The sequence below is a fragment of the Leopardus geoffroyi genome, chromosome X (genome assembly GCF_018350155.1).
Source record: "Leopardus geoffroyi isolate Oge1 chromosome X, O.geoffroyi_Oge1_pat1.0, whole genome shotgun sequence".
NCBI classification, from domain to species: domain Eukaryota; kingdom Metazoa; phylum Chordata; class Mammalia; order Carnivora; family Felidae; genus Leopardus; species Leopardus geoffroyi.
The window spans coordinates 12,002,497-12,026,570 of NC_059343.1; the positions used below are offsets into that span (position 1 = coordinate 12,002,497).

At 45.4% G+C, this 24,074-nt stretch overlaps 1 protein-coding gene across 3 annotated transcripts in view; it reads right to left on the reverse strand.

The window, feature by feature from the left end:
* PIR (pirin) overlaps positions 1-24,074 on the reverse strand; it is a 90,397-nt gene that overhangs the window by 9,851 nt on the left and 56,472 nt on the right. For all 3 annotated transcript variants that reach the window (XM_045472300.1, XM_045472301.1, XM_045472299.1), the window contains exons 7-8: positions 9,462-9,506; positions 2,496-2,578 (exon numbers count right to left, since the gene is read on the reverse strand). In XM_045472300.1, the coding sequence (XP_045328256.1) occupies positions 2,496-2,578; positions 9,462-9,506 (128 nt within the window). The remainder of the gene's footprint in view (positions 1-2,495; positions 2,579-9,461; positions 9,507-24,074) is intronic.

Here is a 24,074-nt window from a genome sequence, read left to right on the forward strand (position 1 = left end):
TCCACCCTTGGAAAGAAGACAGGGGTCCCTGAAGCCTAAAATGTGCTGACGTAAGACAAGTCAAATGCTAAGATGGAGCAGGAAACCTGGGGACAGAAATGACGTGAATGACATCAACCCTTGCGTGCCCTCCTCTCCCACCCCAGAGGGTTGGTTACTCTAGAGGAAACCACCCATATGTGGTTAACCGGGAAGACAGGCATGATTGCAGAAGACTCAGAAGTAAGGAGTAGCGAAAGTCCTAGGAGCCAGGGAGTATACCAAATCCTTCTTCTTATTCTTTATGTTTATTATTTTGGGGAGGGGGGGGCAGAGAGAGGGGGACAGAGGATCTGAAGAGGGCTCTGCACTGACAGCAGAGAGCCCGATGCGGGCCTCGAACTCACAAACTGTGAGATCGTGATCTGAGCCGAAGTCGGACGCTCAACCTACTGAGCTATCCAAGTGGCCCCCAAATCCTTATTCTTGACCACAACTCAGTGCAAATGGGATTAAGGGGAACATTAGGAAGTCATATCTTCCTTCTCTAATCCTCAGGCTTTAGTTCCACGTGAAGATAACCCTTGCCTGGGGCCTGGAGTGAATCAGAACACTTAAGAGGCTTTTACTAGCTGTAGAAACTGCTATGTGCCCTGAACCTTACGGCCTAAAGTATAAATCCTCATTAGGTAACATGTATCTGACATGACTATCTGTTAAATTAGGTGTTTAGATCAGTGAACCTTCTGGCTACCATTATTGGGCACCCATTACATACTAGACCAGGGGTTAGCACACTGTTCCTTGTAAAGAGCCAGAGAATAAGTATTCTAGGCTTTGTGGGTCATCTAGTCTCTGCTGCAAGCACTCAACTGTACCGTTGTGGTGTGAGAGCATCCACAAACAGAAAGGGATGGGCGTGGCTGTGATCCGACAAAACTTTATTTACAAAACCAGGTTTGAATTTGACCTACTGGACATAATTTTCCAATCCCTGTGCTAGACCTGGAGTGGACTCTTGACATACGTAATCTCACATAGTCTTTCTAGCAACTCTATGCAGGGGGCATCATTATTTTGATTTTGTAGACAACGAAACTGAATCTCAGAGAGGTTGAAAAACATCTCCAAAGTCACACAGCTAACAAATGGCAAGACCAAGATTCACACCTTCACGATCTCCTTCCCGTTGTAATCTAAAGGGGACTAACTATTTCTTCGTGGATAGAAGCATCACACACCCATTGAAATACTAATTTTTAACAATAATTTTCTCATAGAGATCTTTCTAATGCCTGGATGGCTCTGGCTATGTTCATACCCAGCAATAATTACAGAAGTCTACACAACAGAGTGGTGTCCCTGGAGCCACTGAACTGACGCTTTAGCCAACTCTTTGTTATCCCAGGCTGCCTCCTCTTCCCCCGCCCCCACCCCCCTGGCCCGCCGCCTTTCTGGCTCCCCTCAGCAACTCTTTCTGGTGGTTCATTCCAGTTTCCAAATCCTTGTCATCTGCAATGTGCCCTCTGCTAGATTATAGGAAGAATCGAGGTGTCAAGTTAAACCCAATAATGTGACAAACAAATCCACGACCAGTTGGCTCTGGTCTGTGTGCAGCTTCTGGGCCTCCTTCCTGCACTGGCCCGAAACCATTTCTGTGGGTCCAAAGTGGCAGTTTCAAACAGTTCAACCTAATAATCGAGGTGCATGGACCCCGATATGCGCATTTTCTCTGATGCTCATGAGGTTTCCCTTCTATTTACTCCATAGGTGAGCTGCCACAAAAGCGGGCGAAGATGCCGTAATTTTTCAAATCCACTGCATTCCACCACCGGGATCAGAGCGGCCCGAGGCAGGCAGATTCGCCTCTCTGCCAGTCACCTGCACACCGATGTCGTTTCCACCCCTACTTTTCAAAATTCATCTTGTCAGGAGCTTTTGCACAACCATCTCTTCAATCCTCTTGATTAGAATGACACAAAGCCATCAGACTGGCTTATCAGGCTCACAAGAGAGTGAGATAATCACTTAAGGGAATGAAATAGAAATATCGGAAACTCTACCTAAGAAGCAGGGGTTCAACACCAAAGAACTATGAAACGCATCATATGCTCCTCTCAGTTCGACTTGCAAAGGGCTCGTTGCGAGCATGGAGATCTGTATTTATACTCCTAGATGGTTGATCCATTTTCACTGACAGCACAAATAAATCAATTGTATAAAGAAAGAAAATTAAGAGACAAAGAAGCACATGTTGCCTCCAGATTCAAATTTCTAGGGATAAACAATAGAGACTTCAGGCGATTCCTGACGATGAGGGATCGGCATTGATAAAACCTTAAAATAAACCAATAGAAATAATAGATGTTAATGAAAGGTGTTGACAAATTTGTGGCATAGTTTCTTTGCCTAAGGAAGACAGAACATTTTCCAGCCACACAGAAGAGGTAGTAGGCATTTACCTGTCAACTGGTACAAAGTGCAATTTAAGAAAACAAAAGATTCTTAATACTTACCCTGTTCTGCACCTGGACACTGTCACCCTCCCCCAGCACTGCCGTGTGATGAGGTTCTATTTTTTGTTGTGCATCATCAGGCCCTACAAAAGAGATGAGCCACAAAACTGAATGTTCTTTATAGGACGTTTATCATATGGTTACAAATTTGGTTAACTAGATAGCGCCATAATTTTTGTTTCAACCTCAGAAATAAGAGACTTAGGAATCTTGGGATGGTATGGTTTCAAATGTCATTAGGGAAACACATGTATAACTGCACCATAAACTTCTCCTTTTAACATTTTAACGACTTCACTGAATTAAAAAACAACAACACTGTTCAGAGGTGGGGACGTGGCATATGACAAAGGGTTCATGGCACAAAAAAGATGAAGGACCTCCGTCCCCGAAGCGGTGGCATGCCGGTCAACGTTTAAAAGTGGCTTTGGGAGAGAAGTGGGAGAATGAGGCCGATTTTCGGTGTGTGCTCATTTCCGTGGTGGAAATGCTCCCACTGCGGCCAATTTCAAGCTACCGGACTTGAGGCCAGGGAAGAGGTGCGCAATCGGCTCCCACGAGCCGGCAACAGCCGGCCCCAGTGCACCCCTAAAGGTTCCTTCTGTACTGAAAATTCAGGTCAACAGAAGTAAACAATAGAACTCCACTGACTTTCTACTCATGCACGGGTCTGGCAATGAAACAGAGGTCTGGCAGTCTAAGAATAATCTCATTTAGATCTCAGTAATATCTTTAACTGTGATATGGAGAAGCATTTTATTAAGTGTGCTTTATGGAGATTCCCTGGGAGCAACGGATCGTGTCTTTTATCTTCGACTCATTCATACACAACACCCATGTACATTATCCACACGGTCTACTCCTGGCCCCTCATTTTGTCATGCAGATGTTCCATCATACATAAGCCAAAACAACTTATAAAGCCCCTTCACTGCCTTTACGGAGGGAGCTGGCAAAAGGCAGTTCTCAAATAAGGCTGAATTGAGATCCTCTGTACCTCCAAGCAGGAGAGCTTGCTTGACTGTCGTGTTCACCAGTCTGGGAGCAAATCTGGATTTAGATATCAGGGGTTCATGTTTTTCTAACAGCGTCAACCCTAACTTTATGCGGAGCCCGATTTCTGCCCACACTCTTTGCTGTTCTAGGAGAGGAACCACAAGGCTGATTCTGAAGAGGCCATATGATTGATATGTCTCAGCCTAGGCAGACAGTTTTTATAGACACTAGGGTCAGGTTTCCAGGTCTGTCATTGTAAGTGTAACTTGCTTCTGTATTATTTTATGAAATGGTGTTTTTAATGTTTATTTTTGAGAGAGAGAGAGAGAGAGAGAGAGAGAGAGAGAAACATAAGCATGCACACATGAGCACGGGAGGGGCAGAAAGAGAGAATCCCAGGCCAACTCAGAGCTTGATCTCAGGAACTGAATCACGAGATCATGACCTGAGCCAAAATCAAGAGCTGGATGTTTCACCGACTGAGCCACCCAGGTGCCCCTATTTTACGAAATGTTTAAAACAGGATCCCCGAAAACAAAGACTGCTTCTATATTCATATCATTTCTACGTCATTTCACCCACCTGGTTATCTCCTGAACCTAAAATAAGTCTCAAAGAAAAGAAACTTTATTGTTTCTGCCTACTTTCAATTATAAACGGAGCCAAATCAGATAATAAATAGTTTCCATTGAGAAGCTTCGCCAAGAATGTTAAATCTAATAGCGCAGTTAAGGAAGATTTAACTGAAAACAATTGAATTGCAAATATTTTTGTTTGCCTAAACAGTCCTCAAAGGGCAAAATACTTTAAAACATATTTTCAAGTTAGTGCTGCAGCTTCAGTGTGTGATTGATCTCGGGGCAACTCTCCCCCATATGCCAGATTGCCTTTCTCTTCTCTTTATAAGAACTGCTGCCGCAGGGCTAGCCACTTCAGACATTCTGGCACTTCCAGTAGAGTCTGATATCATCGATTTTATAGGTACAAAGCTCTCTTATCTGATGCAATCAGGGTCATTAACTGAAAAAGACAATCAACTGCCTCCAACATTTTAAATTAAATTTTTAAAATGTTTATTTATTTTGAGAGAGAGAGAGAGAGAAAGTGTGTGCAGGGGAGGAGCAGGGAGAGAGGGAGAGAGAGAAGCCCAAGGAGGTTCTACACCGTCAGTGTACAGCCTGACACGGGGCTTGATCCCACAATGCAGGGCTCGATCCCATGAACCATGAGACCACGACCTGAGCCAAAATCTAGAGTCAGACGCTTAACCGACTGAGCCACCCAGGTGCCCCTCCACATTTTAAATTAAAGTGTAAACGTGCATACATTTGCCAATATTTAGAAATACAGTGAAAGTTAGTTCGCTGATTAGATTGAAGCACTGTCTTTCTAAAGCAGAACCATAATGACTATAACCACTGAAATCCTTCTAGATGATTTGTTTCCCCCAATCTTTTTCGGTCATTTCCCCCATACATTAGCAATTCACTTTTACAAAGCATTTGACTTCGTGGTTCTAGAAATACCAACTTTTTTAATGCTTACTTCATTAATTTACATGTGGTTTCACTGAACCACATAATTGCAATTATTACTGCAACTGGCCTAACAGATCTGAGAACAAGCACAGCTGCCTTGAAGTGCACTTGAATTTGGCCTGAAGGAGTAGCGATGGGCTGGCAGACCAGGGTTGCTGATCACCCTGGGTGTCCAAGAACCTCACGCCACATGTTTCTGTGAAATGAGCACATTGCTTAGTCCGGTTCATTCTAGGTAAGTGTAGGTCAATTCGGAGGGCTTCTGGTGTTTCTGCACCTCTATTGAGATCCGGGGGCTGTGTGAAACTTAATACTCCCCAGAACCAGAAGCAAAGGGCTGAGCACATACTAAGCATGAATAATTACTTATTTAAATAAGTCTGAAACATCTCACTACCCACATAAGCCAGTTAGGTGTCATTTCAATAACCACAAATATTTTTAGATTTCTAAATATATTAAGTTTATTTTTGAGCGAGAGTGAGAGAGAGAGAGACAGAGTGTGAGTGGGGGAGGGACAGAGAGAGAGGGAGACACAGAATCCGAAGCAGGCTCCATGCTCCAAGCTGTCAGCACAGAGCCCAATGTGGGGCTCAAACCCACAAACCATGAGATCCTGACCTGAGCTCAAGTCGGACACTTAACCAACTGAGCCACTCAGGCACTCCTCTAAATCTATTTTCTAGGCCCAAACAGTATACCTGATACTGGCCCCTTTAGGAGGCTGACATCCAAGCCGTAGGGATATAGGATATGAGTTGCTCTCCCCTTTGATATCTGTGTCAATGTGTAACGTCATTCTCATCTCGGCTGCAGGCAAGGGACTCGGTGTTAGTATCCTGGGGATTTATTGGCTTTCTGCCTATGTGGTTTTTAGTTTTTAGTTTTAAAAATCATATACTGCACATATTTCAGCTGAGGGCTGGGCAAAGGACCTGTTAACTCTGTAAAAGATTGTCGTCGGAGATCTCCGGCCATCTCTAACGTTAAAGCCTCCACCTGTCCTTTTTCACAATCTACCAGTGTCCGTCTTTTAAGAACTTCCTGCATCAATTAATATTCTTTGAGTCCTCCTACATCTCCATTTTATGGAATCTCTCCAGATTACTTTCTCAACCCAAACTGCAGTCTATTTATTCCAGCCCCACGCACATTTATAACATCGATTCCAACAGAACGGAGGTACAGGACATTTTGGAAAAGACAATTACTTGCTTATCAGTTCCTGCCATCTGTGGCCGGCTGGTGCCATCCTGGCTTTAAATGCAAGATTAAACTGAGGCAGTTAAATCAGAAAGTGTTTTCTAGATTCTCTCTTACAGATTTTATACGTGAGTACATACTTAATAACCATCTCTGCTTTGTCTTTTTTCCTTTGATGATTTGTTCTTGCCCTTTTGTTTTTCTCATGAACATCTCTATTAGGGGGGTGGGTAGGAGGAAAAGAAGGAGATAAAATTCAATTGAGGTCATTTGGCCAGTCACTCATTGGCTACAGCCCAGTCCCAAGAGGCCAGTTATGCGAGCTGGATTCTCTCCACGGTCCAGTTTACCCTGGACAGATGCAAGTTCGTTCCAACGCCACAGACCGTGACCCCATTTCCTGCCAGATGTTTTGCACTTGTGGCCCATGGTCATGAGAGGTGACCAGGCCAGTGAATAGAAACGACTCCGGAAACTCCTGCCTCACCTCAAGAAAAACAAGTGGATGTACCGGTCATTCTTATCCCTCCAATTGCTGAGCTTTTCACTTGTTTAATTCTTGGACTGAAGGTCTGTCAGGAAACAAAGCTGAAACTACTAACTAAAACAGGTTTTGAATGCCAGAGGGGAGGAGGCAGTGGGGAGGGGGGGGTGATGGGCAAAATGAGTGAAGGGGAGGGGGAGGTACAGGCTTCCAGTTATGGAATGAATCAGTCACAAGGATGGAAGGCACGGCACAGGGAATACAGTCAGCGGTGGCACAATGGTGACAGACGGCAGGTACAGGTGTGGCGAGCACAGTATCACCTGCAGACCAGGCGAATCACTGCTATCCACCTGAAACTAACGTAACATTGTGTGTCAACCATACCTCAATTTAATGAAAACAGGTTTCGAAGATGATTTGTTCATTTTTCTCCGTTTCATCCTCCACACCACCATTTAAACCAAAATAAAATATGACCTGTTGTAGAGTCCAGAAGCTAAGAAAGGTTTTTACATTCTTAAATGGTTGAAAAATATCAAAACAAAGGCATTGCATGACCCGTGAAAAATCTATGAACTTCACATTTCCGTGGCCATCGAGTTTTATTAGAATAGCCACCCCAACTGCTCACATGTCACTGTGGCCACTTTTGTGCTACAAGGGCAAGAATGAGTCGTTGCAACTAAAACTGTATGGTCCACGAAGACAATAATATTTATTATCTGGCCCTTTGTAACAAGTTTGCTGCCCCTGACCTTTCTCCTTCTACACAGGCATTTCTGGTATCCTTATCACCTCAGAATTCACATGCTTTATTACTTTCCATTTGTGCAAATTATTTTGTTGCTCTTGAAACCACAAGTCAATGGCGCTACCTCCATAAAAATGGTTTTTACTCTCCATTTGTATAAAGTTCTTTGTGACACTCAAGATTTTCAAAAGATCGTAAGACAAATGATGCTTCATCTCTTCCAGATGGTGAACATAGTTTACGTGTGATCCTTGTGATACCACTACATTTTTTCCATCCTTTTTCAGATGCTAAAATAAATGAATTTTGCTTCTGGCCCATCACTGAAATGCTATTCAGTGAAAGAGGAACGAAGGCCATTTTTACTGTTATAAAATCAAAATACATGGTTCGTGTTACCACTATTTTCCAGAAAAATAATTTGAGGCGACTGAAGCCTGCTTTTGGAGATTATAAAGAATGGTTTAAGTGGTTCTGGGTATCACCTTCAAGTCTAGAGCAGATGTCATCAATAAAGCAGCTGTCTGGGGCTGGCAGTGTATCACCCACGGAGATGGCCACGTCAGGGTCACAGGAAGACCACTGACGGCTGAGGCCGCTAGCCTGCGGGAGATGGGGTGGAGGGCACCCAAGCCCAGAAGGTCTCCGAAATGACAGTGTTGGCCTGCCCCACCCCCACCCCACCACCCATCGCTGTCACGAGGGGCAGGGAAGAGCCGAGAGGAGGCTGGTTCCCTTACTTTACATTGTCCCAGAAGCACAGCCCGAGATGTTGAAGTACGAGTTTATCTGGCAGGCGGACACAGGAAACAACAGGCCAGGAACCGAGTCAGGTAAGGGAGACAGGACAGACCAGAGTGTCATCAGGCATGTGCCCACCGTGGGCGGCTTGGACGGAATCCCACCGGGCACCGCTAGGAAAAGGCCTCACACGCAGGCGTCACTTAGCCCACCGGAGGGGTGACGTGGCCTCTGGGAATGTCCAGTCACCAGCACTCTCGCCCTGCCCTGACCAGGGTGGAGCAGCGTTCCCCGGTTCAGAGAAAGCCTCGGGCCGTGACACGCAGACGCCACTGGCAGGGTGGAAGGCGGTCGGCGGGCCCGCGGAGCTAAGGCGTCCGAGGCGTGGGCAGGGCACACTCAGAATCCGCCCCAGCACTCGTCCGGCAGTGCCACAGAGAGACCGACCCGACGCCCGTGCCGCTTCCAGGAGGACAGGCAGGGCGGCAGTGGACGCGGCCGGAGCCCGCCCGCTCTGCAGGCTCCACTCCGCCACCCGGCCGGCTCCTTGCTGCGGGCCTGGCTATGGAGCGCAGGCCGGAAAAGACGGGGCGGACGACGCGGTTGCCGTGTTGTCGTTGTACAGAGGTGATGCAGTACGTCACGGCAACGGGAGCGGGCAGTCCTCGGTTCCGGTCCCAGGCCTACCGAGGCACAATCCTGGCAAGTTAACTAACTTTCTTTAGACTTTACTTTCCTCATGCATAAAATGACGGTTGGATCTTGAACATCCCTCCCGGAACCCACTCAACAAGAGACGCTTATACAAGCCTTAAAATAAGGGCAAACCAACTTTGAGATTTCTCAGAGGCGCCTGGGACGGCAAATGCCCCTCCTTCCAGCTCCCAGGAGACAGATCCCTGTTCCCCTGCGCCCGTTAGAGCTACGTCCCTTTATCAGCATGGAGGTCGCCAACCTCTCCCCAAGATGTCAACCCACAGGAGCGTGCCTAGATCTTACATCTGCACAGAGGCCACAGTAAAATGGCTGCTGTCGTGACCGGTGTTCATATTCTCCTCCCTCACTGAGCATGCTGGAAGCTGAGAGGTGCCCTGTCCTGGGTGTACCAGGATGTACGAGGATGGAGAGAGGGCTGGTGCCAGACAGAAGGCGGCAGAGTATGTGACTGCATGAAAGGCTTCATCTTGCTTTTCCTCCCCCTCAGTCATTTAAATGATAGTGCAATTGAACCCAAAGCAGTCATCACTTACCAATATACACATTTCCAGATATGGTATAAATGAAGCTTGTCCACCCTGAAAAAGGACCAGCAACGTTAAAAGGTTAGTGTCCATAACGCCAAAAGGAACAAAAATGTAATAACATGTTTAACAAATATCTCTGAAATATAAATGCTGTACATAAATTTATAGAACAGATACAAAAGATGAGACAAAATCCTCTATTTTCTCTTAGATACATATTTAAACGTTTAACTTCCGTGAGCCGTTTAAAACACACGCTGTCACTTCCACACGCACACATGTATGGAGACATGTACACACATTCCCCTAACCCTAAATGACGTGGTCCCAAATGCCCTAGAGCCATTTGGCTCTAGTTGCCACTGAGCTCACTCCTTTTCATCTCTCCTAAAATAGAGCACCAATTCCAGGGACGTGGAGCATGCATCATCTTTGGGGGTATGAATGGGGTTCAGCTGGTCCGTGCGCTCCCCGGAGTTGCGTACACAATTTTCCAAGTGCGTACACTTCTCTGTGAAGATATGAGTACACAGCGTTCACCAGGTTCCTACTGTGACGCACGGGCCCAAGAGCTCAGGACCACAGACAACCTGCCACTTGCTCTCCCGGTGACTTCCATGGGTGTCTGTACCCACAGCCCAGAAGGGATGCCGCGGGGCCACTGGGAGACCTGAATCCAGAAACAGCCAGCTCAAAACAGAACAGGGACATCACTTGTGTGCCTTAGGTGGAAAAGGAGAAGATGTGGGAAGGGAACGCATGGTAGAGTTCGAGGTAGAAGGGCAGGGTCCACCCTGGGGCGTCTTTGAGAGTCAATGTGACACAGTGAACCAAACAAGGGCAGGTGTGGAGGATCACGGGGGACAAAAATGCACTCTGGGGATGCAGCTGGGATTCCAGGTGGGCTGAAACACACACGAAAGGCACAAGAGAAAAGATGTAACTGACAACCATCAACATCAACGGGGTCTGGGGAAGAAAATCCGAAGGCTGGCGGAACAAACCAAGACACCTGGGTGGATGCCAGAGGATATTTCGTCACCCTCCCATACCCCAACTGCTCCTCTCGGAGGTTTTACCAGACCAAGTTTAAGGCCTCTGGAAGTAATTCTGCTTGCTGACAGCTCGCTCATATTCGTCCTCCCTTGGTGCCCCACAGGCTCGCTCTGCCATCAGCTGGTGAACATCACTCCCTCCCCTGCATGCCCTGTGGGCGGAGACTGGGAGGAAGAAGGCCCAACGGGGCTGCACAAGTTGTGCAATTCTGGGGAGGGAGGTTTGGGATGCTGAAAACAGGCCAGCAGTCCACAGCCCAATTCCACGTGTCTTATCCGGGCGGACCGGCTCTGCTTCTCACAGATGCTCAGCCTCCCTGGTCCTAGTTGGCCTGACTTGTAATGAGACTCTGTAACAAAACCCCTTTCTTCACTGCTTTAAGACAAAACATCGCCATTGAATGCTGTCTAAATTGATTTTTCAAAGTGCCAATGTCTTCACTGTGTTTTTCTGATTATAAAAAGCTAATACACATAAATTGAAGACATATTTTGAGACTGTGGAAGTGTGTAACCCCTAAACTAAAAATCTTTCTGCAGTCTTCAATTTGCTATTTATGCTTTCGGTTTCTTTTTTGTTTTGTGCACTATATATCATTGGCTAAAAAACCAGAACACACTCAATGTTCTATTCCATGTCAAAACAGAGAAGTAACTTATCCTTGGGAAAGCCTGCAGAGTGGTCCATTGTGAGGACACGTCACGATTTACGTAACCAATCCCTTCTTCATGCTTGAAAGGCACTAAAAAATTAACGGCTTGTGAGTTTGACAAAACCTCAAAGCTCTCGATTGCTCAACCGGGTTTTTATTCAGGACAATTTCGCTTGTTCTAATCTCATCTCTCCTCCACCCTCTTTGGTTCATTCCTGCTCACCCTGCAAACAGAAAACTAGTCCACACATACTTGCCATGCCTTGTTTTCTTTTCTGTTTTCTTTTGTACAGGATCCAGAACGACCAAACCTGTGCTCAAAGATGGCCAAGCCAACATATTAAGTGCCCCTTGTAAAAATTTTCTATTAGCAGCTTCTATTAGTGAGCCCATCCTCACCAGTAATAATAAAATTCATGTTCCTGGTTGGAAAGCACAAAGCATTATAGGGAATGGACTAAAAATGGGAAAATTGCCTTTTTCCTCCTTCTTTTTAACACATCGTCCAACTGCACTTGCTCTGTTAAAACTGAGACTTCCAGCTACCTCCATTTTGACCTCAGACTTTGTAATTGATTAAGTTCTTCTTTTCAGCCAGTCTCTTGGCTCAGGTGGAAGAAGCTGAGGGCGGAGCGCCCCCCGATGGGCCCTAAAACCAGCGCCTCCAGCAGTAAGGTCCGCTCTGAGCCAGCAAGACCCTACCCGTGATTGATCCCAAGACCCTGACTGATTTGGCCTTCACAGCCCACCTGCACGGATCCACCCGCCTTTGCCCTACATTTTCCTTCTGTAAACCCGGATGCATTTTCAGTACTTTGGAGACAAGTCTTTGAGATGCTGGTCTGCTGCACTCCCAGCGGTGGTCTCACTGAAACAAATTGCATTCTTGTTTCACCACTACTTGTTTTTCTACCTTTGGATTTTGTCAGCGACGAGTGGCCAAACCCGGTGCTCCTTGCGCACCAGCTACACACCTTGTTTAATTTCCACCATTAACAAGAAAACCACAGACCCAAGATGGAGTCACTAATGCTAGGCCAAGTCCCCAAACAGGGGCTTGATACCCAACTGAATTGTAGTTTCAACCTCCTCCAGAAACACAGTCTTAACTGGGTCAGTCAGAACTTTTCCAGTCAGCACCACTGAGGTCATCCCCACAGGGGTCCCCTCCATCCCCCAAAGGAAGAGGAGATGATCTGCATGATAAGACCCCTTGCTCTTCCCACCCCCCCTTCCCTGGGAAGGTGACCTTGTCTGGAACCATCTTTTTCTTTTGCCAGTAACTTTCTTGCCCCCTCCTCCTTCCCACAAGAAGCTTCCATTTTGTACCATTCATAAATCATTTAACAAAGCCGATTCAAACTTCAAATTTAGCCAGTTGAATTGTTTTTAACAGCATTAAGCATTGCTTCTTAAAACTACAGTAAAACAAGAGCCGAGTGGCGTGAACGTTTTCTATATGTTTAAGAACTGCTACATTTTATTAGGATTTCTTCTCTGCGAAGAGCAGGATTGCAGAAGCAAAGAGCTCTTCACGGAGATTTGCAGATCCTTCCTCCTCCTGCCCTCCTCTCCCACCCCTCCTCCCGCTCTTGTGTCCTGCAGTAATGGATACCATCCCCCCATTTTTACGACTCCAAGGTCACAGGCCCTATGGTTGCCCTTTTTCCACAACCGAGGTCTCCAAGCTACTGGCTCTTTGCAGCTGGGAAGCTCTTCCCGTCCCTCAGGCAATGACAAAATAAGTTGGGATGGAGGTCACGTTTTACCTCTGGCCCTGCGGGATGGTTTAATCAGCAACACATTTAAGTCAGACCTCCTTCAGTCAAACATCAAAAATGTAAGACTTTTAAATATGTAAATCACTTTCTGTGGCTTCTGCTCTCATTTTCAGGGAGGCTCCCAATTCTTATAAATGTCCCTAGTGAGAGCTTTTCTTGGCCTCCATTTCTTGCCTTAACCCAGCTCATTTTCCTCCTGCTTTGTCTGTAGAGTTCACCCTAACGATGAACTTCACAACTACTCCTTATCTATGTATGCGTAGAGAAAGTCGAAAAAGAGAAACTGCTGACAGAGCAAGTCTTTGACAAAAGTCAACGCCGGGGAGGGAAGGAGAGAGGGAATAGGGCTAAGGAAAGAATGAGCCTCTCCCCAAACTCTGGGTCACACCGGTTGCCAGATCCCAAAGCAACACTGGCTCTAAAAGCCTCCTGTAGAGAGCAAGACACAGTCACTCCTGTCCGGCAGGGGCCTGTGTCGAGCAATGATACGAGCGGCTGAGGGTACTAACAACGATGAGCTCTCCCCGAGACCGGCACCGGCTGACGACGCCCCAGAACCGATCAGCAGCAGAAGCAGGGGAGGGGTGCAGGTGCCCAGGACTGACCAAATCCCTTTAAAAGGGGGAGGGCTTTTGCAGCGGTCGGGCCCCACAGACGTGACCCTCTGCGTCTGAGCGCCTGAAAAGGCAGCTGCCGCCGAAGGCTCCGGCCGAAGAGAACGGAGAGCCTCCACCGCTTGAACGGAAGGAGCGGGAGGGCCGAGCGCGGACCCGGCCCGGGGCCTCCTCTCAGCTGCGCGCCCGCACACGGACTTGGCGGCGGCCTCGTTCACTTCCTACCGCCTGTGTCATCTTGATCGTCGTGTGCCTCCTCTTAGGTCCTACGCCGTGTGTGGGGAAGAGGCCAAGTTAATCACGGGCTCCAATGTCACTGGGTTTGGAATCCTGAACCCGCTTTCTCATTACGTTCACCTTGCTTTAGGACTGAGCACAGCTGGTGCTGTGCAAAGACCCAACTCGTGTGTGCGCCTTCACGGTGAGCTCGTGACACCTCCCCGACCCCTCTATGCCCCTACGCTCATCTTGGGCAGGTAGCTCCCTCACCGGGGACTTCATGCCTGGCGATCGGGGACGGGAGGCAGACCTGCCTGGTCCTCTCCTCCCTCTCCTCATTCAAAAATTATGTTTTTGATTTTTGTTTTGAAATAATTTCAGACAAGCAGAAAAGTTACAAAAATAATAATTACCATATACCACTCACCCAGATTCTCCAAGAGCTAATGCGTTATCACAATATGCTTTATCATTCTCTCTAGAAATAGGTCTCTATTTTCTTCTGAAATATTTGAGATTTATAGATAGGATGTCCCTTAATGTCAAAATAATTCAGTATCATTAAAAAAGAAGTCCAAAATGGAATCATTTTTCCCCCATGAGAAGCCAAGACGTAATCACAAGCTTTAACTTCTCCCAGGAATGTGACCTTTTAAGAGTCAACCTGAAATGGCCTGAGCACCACTGGTGTGGTCATCTGCCTGAAGAAAACCCTGCCGGCTCCCTTCCTCGCAAAAAGAAGACGTCACGGGCTGAAACAATCCTTTCTTTTCCTTTGCTAATATCTTACCCCATCCTTCTTCTGCCTATAAAAATCTTCCATTTGGTACAACTCCTAGGAGCCCCTGTCTACTTACTCCATGGGATGCTGCCTGAATCATGAATTGTGGAATAGAGTCAAGTAGATCTTCAGACTTAACTCGCTTCAACTTTTGTTCTTTGACAGTATATACTTCCTAAAAACAATGATAGTTTCCTACATGAATATAGGGTATTGATAAAAATTCTGCAATTGATACAATACCAATGAGAAAATACAACACTATTACCTATGTATGGATATCCAAAGTGTGCCAATTGCCTCAGTAATGCTTCTTATGGCAGAAAGAAAGAAAGAAGGAAAGAAAGAAAGAGGAAAGGAAAAGAAAAAGAAAAAGATAAAGAAAAAGAAGAAGAAAAAGAAAAAGAACCCAAACAAACCCCAAAACAAAAAGCGGAGGCTGGGCTCTAACCCTGTTCACAGGCTGCATTTAGTTCTTACATGGAATGTCCTTCCATGGGAGACACTTCCTGAGTCTTTTCCATTAAAAGCACAGACCAGTTATTTTGTAGAATGTTCCTAAGTTGGGATTTGTCTGATGTTTCCTCATCATCAGACCAAATTTGTTTAATCCCTCAGCTTTAGAGAAGAGTTTACTTATTTTCCATGCTTTAATTTTTTTTTTAATTCAGAAGGGTGCAAAGGAGGAAATAATGAACGTCCACGTTGCTGTATTTCCTATCTTTCTTCTCTTTTACAGATGAAATCTTTAAAAAAAATTTTTTTTAATGTTTATTTATTATTTTGAGAGAGCGAGAGAGAGCAAGAGAGAGAGAGAGAGAGAGAGCACGAGTGGGGGAGGGACAGAGAGAGAGACACACATACAGAATCCAAAGCAGGCTCCAGGCTCTGAGCTGTCAGCATGGAGCCCGATGCGGGGTCCAAACCCATGGACTGTGGGCCATGAGATCATGACCTGAGCCAAAGTCAGATGTTCAACAGACTGAGCCACCCAGGTGCCCCTACAGATGAAATCTTATAGGTGATAGAAATGTCCCCTGATTGCCTTCAGTCCTTGTCCTACACACAATGAATGGGGCCTTCCACTTAAAACCCTTCAATGGCTCCCTGTTCTCCCAGGACAAGCCCAGACTCCTGACCCTGACATGCATACCCTTCTCCAGCATTGTGGCCCCTCTGCTTGTCCCACCTCTCTAGTTAGTTCTAACCCAGTAAACCCCTCCGGGGGAGGAGGAAGCAGAGGGCAGTGGCAAACCTTACAGGGGCCTTGTGGTGCCATGGAAAACAAAGCACCTGTAACTATAAAAGAGCAACAAAAATCGAAGGTACATAATCACAGGCAGAAAATACAGGTTTAAAAATCAGCAAGAGACACTCAGGGGGGACTAGGACCAGATTGCTAGCCTCTTTGAGGCAGTTTCCTGGTTTGTAAAATAAGGAAATAATATGTACCACACAGGGCTGTTGTGCTGATCAAGTGACACTGTGTAGCTGGTACGTACATATTTACATATCTACGTATATATGCACCCGCTCGATGTTTTTCACCTTATCTACACAATGCCCTCAGTAGGCATTTCACAGATGCCCATTCCCTTTCCTGTCCCTTCCTTCTCTTTCCACTTTCCTCTGACTTTATACAGGTCAGGGGGTTGCAGTGACTGCTATCTATGCTTCCGGTAAGCTGTGGCCCAGCCCACAGAAGGGTCACTGTCACAGAGATGGCCCCACGCTCTTGGAAGCACCGCCCTCAACTCCAAAACGGAGACAATGGATCCTTGCTGTCCTCATCAAGAACGCTGTGGCACTTAGGATGTTGTCTGTGTCCCGCTGAACACCGCAGTCTAGAACTAGCAGCATAAGGTGGGCTTTCTGATCAGCCAGCAGCTGACAGCTCACCAGGCCTACGAGCACAGGCGTTTAACCCCCATCTCACAACTAAACACAAACAGCAAATGAGGTGTCAATGTCACAGGCCTGCAAAAGGGGTAGGAAAAGAGGTAGGATACCACATGACCTTGTAGGAATTCCAGTAAAAGAAAAGAGAATGCCCATTTTACCAAATTTGGTGAGTGACATCAGTAATAAAACGCCCAATGATATTGCATAGAATGTTACCAACACAAAGACACTTGAGACGACTGGCTTTCCAGAGCAAGATATACTCAGAACATGTTTCCTATATTCCAGAATGATCATACTACAGTCTATGTTTATAAGCCATAGGCATGTAACATTAAGGGCCATTCTAAAGATACTATATCTTTTTACAAAGTTTTTGGGGCGCCTGGGTGGCGCAGTCGGTTAAGCGTCCGACTTCAGCCAGGTCACGATCTCGCGGTCCGTGAGTTCGAGCCCCGCGTCGGGCTCTGGGCTGATGGCTCAGAGCCTGGAGCCTGTTTCCGATTCTGTGTCTCCCTCTCTCTCTGCCCCTCCCCCGTTCATGCTCTGTCTCTCTCTGTCCCAAAAATAAATAAACGTTGAAAAAAAAATAAAAAATAAAATAAATAAAAAAATAAAAAGCTTTTAAGTTTATTTTGAGAGACAGAGCAGAGGAGGGGCAGAGAGAGAGGGAGAGAGAAAATGCCAGGCAGGTTCCATGCTGTCAGCATGGAGCCCGACGCGGGGCTCGAACCCATGAACTGTGAGATCATGACCTGAGCTAAAACCAAGAGTTGGATGTTTAACCGACTGAGCCACCCAGGCACCCTTAAAGATACTACATCTTAACAAGAACAATTGCAACCTATAAGAAAACCTTCCCCTATAGTTTGGTCCACCATTGATAATACTGAACATTCGTTCACTGCACCAGTGCCTAACAGAAAAACTAAGAAATGAACAAAATTTAACATTTTGAATGAGAAATGTATTAGCAACACAAAGTCTCTGGAATGGAAACTCTCAGAAGACAGGCTTGTGTGTGCCCAGAATGGAGCCTAGCCCTCTGGAGGACAAGTTCTGCTGATTACTTTCTTGCTAATAAAACAGCAAGAAGAAAAATGCATTAGAATCCCCTGGAAGCTTCCTGATCATTATAGGCTAAATCTACACTGAAGTTTTCCCACCAGTGAGACATTTAATGTGGTAATTTTTCACCAAAATAGTACGTGTTACTATTATTACTTAGCTTTATTTGAACAGACTTTTTTCTCATCTTCAATTATGCAGTGCTCACAACTGGGTTTTAATTGTTCAGAAAAAATCAGAAAATAATTCAAATATGTAGTTATAATCATAAAATTATACTGAAGGCTATAAAGTAGAAATGGCTTTAGGCATCGGAACTTAGACTAAGGCCAAGACAATTAAGAGCCAAAATACACACCACTTTAAGGATTAAACAAAGGTTCGGAAAACCACAGAACCTGAAATAAGCAGAGAATGTCATAATGTGCATATTTTGGCACCTGACTTTTTTTTAAGTTTTATTTTATTTATTTTTAGAGACAGAGAGAGAGGGTGAGCAGGGGAAGGGCAGAGAGAGAGGGAGAGAGAGAATCCCAAACAGGCTCTGTACTGTCAGCACAGAGCCCAATGAGGGGCTCGAACTCACGAACCGCGAGTTCATGACCTGAGCCAAAATCAAGAATCAGACCTAACTGATGAGCCACCCAGGCGCCCCTTGGCACCTGTTTTTAAGAGAACAAGATTTTTTTCTAACGTTTATTTATTTTTGAGAGATAGAGTGCAAGTGGGGGCGGGGCAGAGAGAGAGGGAGACACAGAATCCAAAGCAGGCTCCAGGCTCGGAGCTGCCAGCACAGAGCCCGATGCGGGGCTCCATCTGATGAACCCCGCGATCATGACCTGAGCCGAAGTCAGACGCTCAACTGACTGAGCCACCCAGGCGCGTCAAGAGAACGAGATTCTTCAGTAGGACCTGAAACTATGGGAAAAAATAACCCCTTGTTCAAACTGAAATGTGTCTGAATTCTTAGAATGGTTTCTTACTTTGCATCGATTATTAATTTAATCTGTTCTCTCTTAAAAATGATTACAAAAACAATATAATTTTCAAACTGGGGAGATTCACTCAAAAAGTTTCACAAATTGGGGGCACCTTGGTGTTTCAGTTTATAACAGGTCATGATCTCATGGTTTGTGAGTGCGAGCCCCACATCGGGCTCTCTGCTTTCAGCACAGAGCCCACTACAGATCCTGTGTCCCCCTCTCTCTCTGCCCCTCCCATCCCCTCAAAAATAAACAAACATTAAAAAATTTTTTCAAAATTGTTATTTTTTTAAACCTATCTGCAAAGCCTTGGGTTTATTTGCCAATATTCCCAAAGCACTATCAATGGGGTTTTGGCCCATTAACATGTCTGGACCTTAGTGGTTAGTAGTCATAGTGAAAGTCCAACTGTGTAAGGCAGAATCGCATCCCCAACACTCCCTGGCTAGTCGACCTTGAGTTAGTTTAAGTAAGTCACTTTGCACCTCAGTTTTGTCACCTGAAAAATGGAGTAATCACAGACCTTACTTCATAGACTCATGAGGAGTGCAGGAGTTGATACAGAGGGAGTTCTCAGAGCAGTGTCTAAATACATAATAGGGCATTTACTAAATGTTAGCTATAGTAACTATTATTACTACAGGATGATTCAGTGAACTGTGAGCTCCCAAAAATGTTCATAAGATTCCCTATTAAGGGTTTTTGCTACAAAAGGCAAACAACAAACCATCTATAATTGAACATTTTCATGATCTGGAGCTGGGAGAGATTATTAAAGAAGCCACAGAAAGCATACACTAACCATTAAGGAACAGAGCAATACATTTAAGAAATTTGTATTTATTAATGTATAGAAAAATATGAGTGAAAAACAAGGCAAAAGGGGGAAGATATTTGCATCACAAGTAACTGACAATGAGGAGCATTCAGAATGTGTAATGAGCCCCTACAAATCAGTATTAAAAAAGACAGACAACCCACCCAAAGGAAAATGATATGAAGCTTTCCACTGGATAATTTGTTCAGGCTCTGGTTCATGTTCATCACTGCTCTGAGGACTTATTGATTGACATCCATAACCATTACGAGCACATTCTAAGTATGGGGGGCATGGTGACTGACTACTTTAAGGTACTGCTGGTAAGTAGAGAACATGAATTAAATCATGGAGTCTGTATAGTGGACAAAATCAGCCAGCCTTTGTTCTATGAAACCACCTGAAAATCTAAAATTCCACATGAATCATTCATGTTTGGGGCATTCTCCCTTAAAACGTAGATAATGACAGTGAAAAGGCATTTAGGCAGGAACTCTTGAGAATTCACCGTGCCTTCCATTTGCAAAAAAATAACAACAAGAGAAATAGTACTTTTCGAGTCACTGACCATAGGGGGAAACGTATGGCACTGTGAACCAAGATCATAGGCTTGGCAAGTTGACTCCGAGACGCCCTCTGCCTCCTGGTATTCACGCCCTCGGTAAGCTCTTCTCTGAGTGTGGGCTGCACCTAGTGGTGTGGCTCTAACTGGCAGAATCGGCACAAGTACTGGGATGTCACTTCTGAGACCGGGTTACATGAAGACTCTGGCTTCCACTTGCTCATTCCTTCTTACTCTCTGCCTCGTAGGCTCTGATGAAGCTAGAGGCCATGCTGTGCACGAGCTGCCCTATGGAGAGGCCCACGTGGCAAGGAGGTGACGGCGGACTGCAGCCAACAACCTTCAAGAAACTGAACGCCTGTCACCAGCCACAAGGGTGTGGGCTTCGAAGCGCATCCTTCCGCGTTGAGCCCTGGGATTGCCACAGCCCTGCTGATGTGTCCACCGCAGCCTTATAGGAGTCCCTGAGCCAAAGACCACAGTGACACTGTGAGATAACAAATGTTATCTTCAGCCACTACATTTGGGAGTAATTTGTTATGCCACAATATAGATAAGTAATACAGTGAGATTGATACCTACCAGGATTTACTGAGTAGCTACCGTACGTACAGCATTAGAATCTACTTTTTAAAAAAGTGTTTTTGAAGCAGTGATTTCTATTCCCCTCCCCAATTTTATTGAGAGGTAATTGACAGGGCTCCTTTCTGTTTTTTCCTCCCATGAAAGCAAAAATACATTGACAATAAGAGAATGTATTTTTCCTATGGCTGCTATAAGAAATTACCACACTTTGTGGCTTTAAACACCACAGACTTGTTATCTAACAGTTCTGGAGGTCTGGAGTCCCAAAATGGGTCTCAACAGTTTAAAATCAAGGTATCAGGGTGGCCTTCTTTCTGGAGGCTCTAGAGGAAAATTCATTTCCTTGCCTTTTCTACCTTCTAGAGGGTGCCCCTATTCTCTGGCTCGAGGCCCCCTTTCATTTTCTTTTAATTTTTTAAATGTTTATTTTTCAGAGAGAAAGAGAGACAGAGTGTGAGCAGGGGAGGGGCAGAGAGAGCGGGAGACACAGAATCTGAAGCAGGTTCTAGGCTCCAAGCTGTCAGCACAGCGCCTGACATGGGGCTTGAACTCATGGACCACGAGATCATGACCCGAGCCAAAGTCAGATGCTTAACCGACTGAGCCACCCAGGCGCTCCCCCGCCCTTTTCAATTTTAGAGAGAAAGAGACCACACAAGCAGGGTAGAGAGGCAGAGGCAGAAAGAGAGAGAGAATCACAAGCAGGCCCCATGCTTAGTGCGGAGCCCAAAGCGGGGCTCAATCCCACAACCCTGGGATCATGACCTGAACCGGAATCAAGAGTGGGACGCTCGACAGACTGAGCCACTCGCCACATAGGCACCCCCCACCTCCATTTTCAAAGCCAGCAGGTGCATCACCTGGACCTGTGCTTCCACTGTCACTTCGTTCACTCCGACTCTTGCCCCCTTCACGTACCCAGACCCTTGCAATTATATTGGGCCCACCTGGACTATCTGGGCTACTCTCCCCATCTCAAGATGCTTAACTTAATCATACCTGCAACATCCCCTTCACCATGGAAAGTAACATATTCACAGGTTCCAAGGATTACAGTGTGGACATGTTTGGTTTTTTATATAACTTTTTTGATGTTTTTTTTTTTTTTTTTTTTGAGAGAGAGAGAGTGAGAACACGCCAAGGAGGGGCAGAGAGAGGGAGAGAGACAGAATCCCAAGCAGGCTCCACGCTGTCAGCACAGAGCCCAACGTGGGGCTCTATCCCACGAACTGTTGAGATCATGACCTGAGCTGAAATCAGGAGTCGGATGCTCAACAGACTGAGCAACTCAGGCACCCTGAGTGTGGACATTTCTGGGCCTACTCTTCAGCTTACCACAGTGGGGTAGGCCCTATGTTCTCCAAAGAAATTGTTTGGATTGACGTATATATACTGTAAAGAAAACTAAAAGGTTGGGGGAAGTGAAAAGAAAAAACTTACAAAATTAAGTTTTTCCAGGGGCACCTGGGTGGCTCAGTTGGTTAAGTGTCTGACTTCAGTTCATGTCATGATCTCGTGGTCTGTGACTTTGAGTTCCACGACAGGCTCTGTGCTGACAGCTCAGAGCCTGGATCCTGCTTCAGATTCTCTGTCTCCTTTTCTCTCTGCCCCTTCCCATCTCACTCACTCTCTCTCTCTCTCTCTCTCAAAAATAAACATTTAAAAAAAATTTTTTAGGTGAAGTTTTTCCATACCAGAACCATCCTCCATTTTTAACATTCCAGATGATACTTTAAAATACCTACTAGCAGAGACACTGTGAAGGAAGATGGGGAGCAACAGAGTGGCTGTTGAGGGCCAAACTGTGATGCAGTCAGAAGACAAAGGGGACGTGAGGACCAGAGGCCCAAGTTTCTTGGGCAAGACTGATATTTTCCTAGAAATACAGGTTTATGTCCTTCTGAATGAATGATACCAGTGTTATCTGTATGTCAGTTTGCAGCAAGGAAAATCAGATTGCTTTGTAAGAGATGGTAAAAGTCACTGCAAAAAAACCCCCAAAAAACAAAAAACCACAAACCCAAACCCAACACAACTACTTATTCCTGGTTTAGCCAAGAGCTAACATGAAAAATGTGCGGCCAATGGGAAAGGAATGTGGTGCTGTCAGAGACCTGACAGATTGGATTCTTTGTAAGTGATGCACTGTCCAGCTCAATTCCTGGTATCAGCTGCCTTCCCAATCGCCACGGCATGAAACATCTGTTTTCTGCAAGGTTGGCCCAACTCCACAGAAGTGGGCCTTAACCAAAGGAAAGAGAAGAGAGAGATGCTAAAAATCAATTCTAATAACTATTTAGGGGAAAGAATTCAGATGAACCCAAGTCTGATTCACGAGAAAGCTTTCCAATGTCCCTTAACTGGATGTCCCTTGAGAAACATGTATTTTCCTGGTATCAGGGATGAGATGGTAGCAGTGTATGCCCCTATCTCTATCCCTCTACTCCGGTAATGATACAATCATGTCGACATTAAATTAGTGAGATCGCAAAGCTTATGCCAAAAGCCAAACATAACCCAGACGTCCATGTCAAATCCCCTTACCGTGAGTAACAAAACCATCAAAATATTGTAAACGAAACATGTCTAGGACCCTGCCAGTGACAAAAGCATTTCAAAAAATATCTGATGCAGCAAAGCACCCAAATAAAATGAATTTAAACAGTCCTTCGGGTTTATAATGGAATTTGACCTGGAAAGGTGGTTTAAAAAAAAAAAAGACAAAGGGTCATCTTGACTTAAATGACTTGATAATAAAATTTATGCAGCATAATTTCACCAGCCAATATGGCTGATTACAGACAGCCCAAACTATCAAGTCTGTAGGCAGTAAGTACTTTATAATATCTGAATTAAACTGTTTGTCTGGTACTGGACAGAGATGCCCCAAACTTTGGATTTGTCACTTAATGTAATGTGAACATGGGTGTGTGTGTGTGTGCGTGTGTGTGCGCGCGCATACGTGTGACAGAGAGACAGCGACACTGAGAAGAAGAGAGAGGACGCTTCATTGCTGGGTTTATAAGAGACTTTTTCCAAATGGGTTTATATTGACTCGATGATGCACATGCATTTCTAAGCTACTGGCTTTTCTATCCCTCCAAAAACGTTTTTGAAAACAAATCTCAAGTTTAGAATTTATAAAGACAAAGTAGAACAGAAGTGTAGCCTTTTTAAAATTGTTTTAAATCTTTATTTATTTTAGAGAGAGACAAAGTTTGAGCAGGGGAGGAACAGAGGGAGAGGGAGACACAGAATCCGGAGCAGGCTCCGGGCTCCAAGCTGTCAGCGCAGAGCCCGACGCAGGGCTCAAACTCATGAACTGCAAGTTCACGACCTGAGCCGAAGTCGGACGCTCAACCAACTGAGTCACCCCAGAAGTACAGCCTTTCAAAGTGACATATACGCATTCTCTCATTAGGTAACATAGAGTGGTGCTAAGGGTAGAACAGAACCTAACATGAACCATACACTTAGTGTCAGTGGGGTCATGGAGAAAGTGGCACTCTCAGATACTGCTGATGGAAAAAGTATAATTGTGTTTCGGGATCGCAGCCTGACAATGTGTTTTACTTATTTTTTTAATGTTTATTTATTTT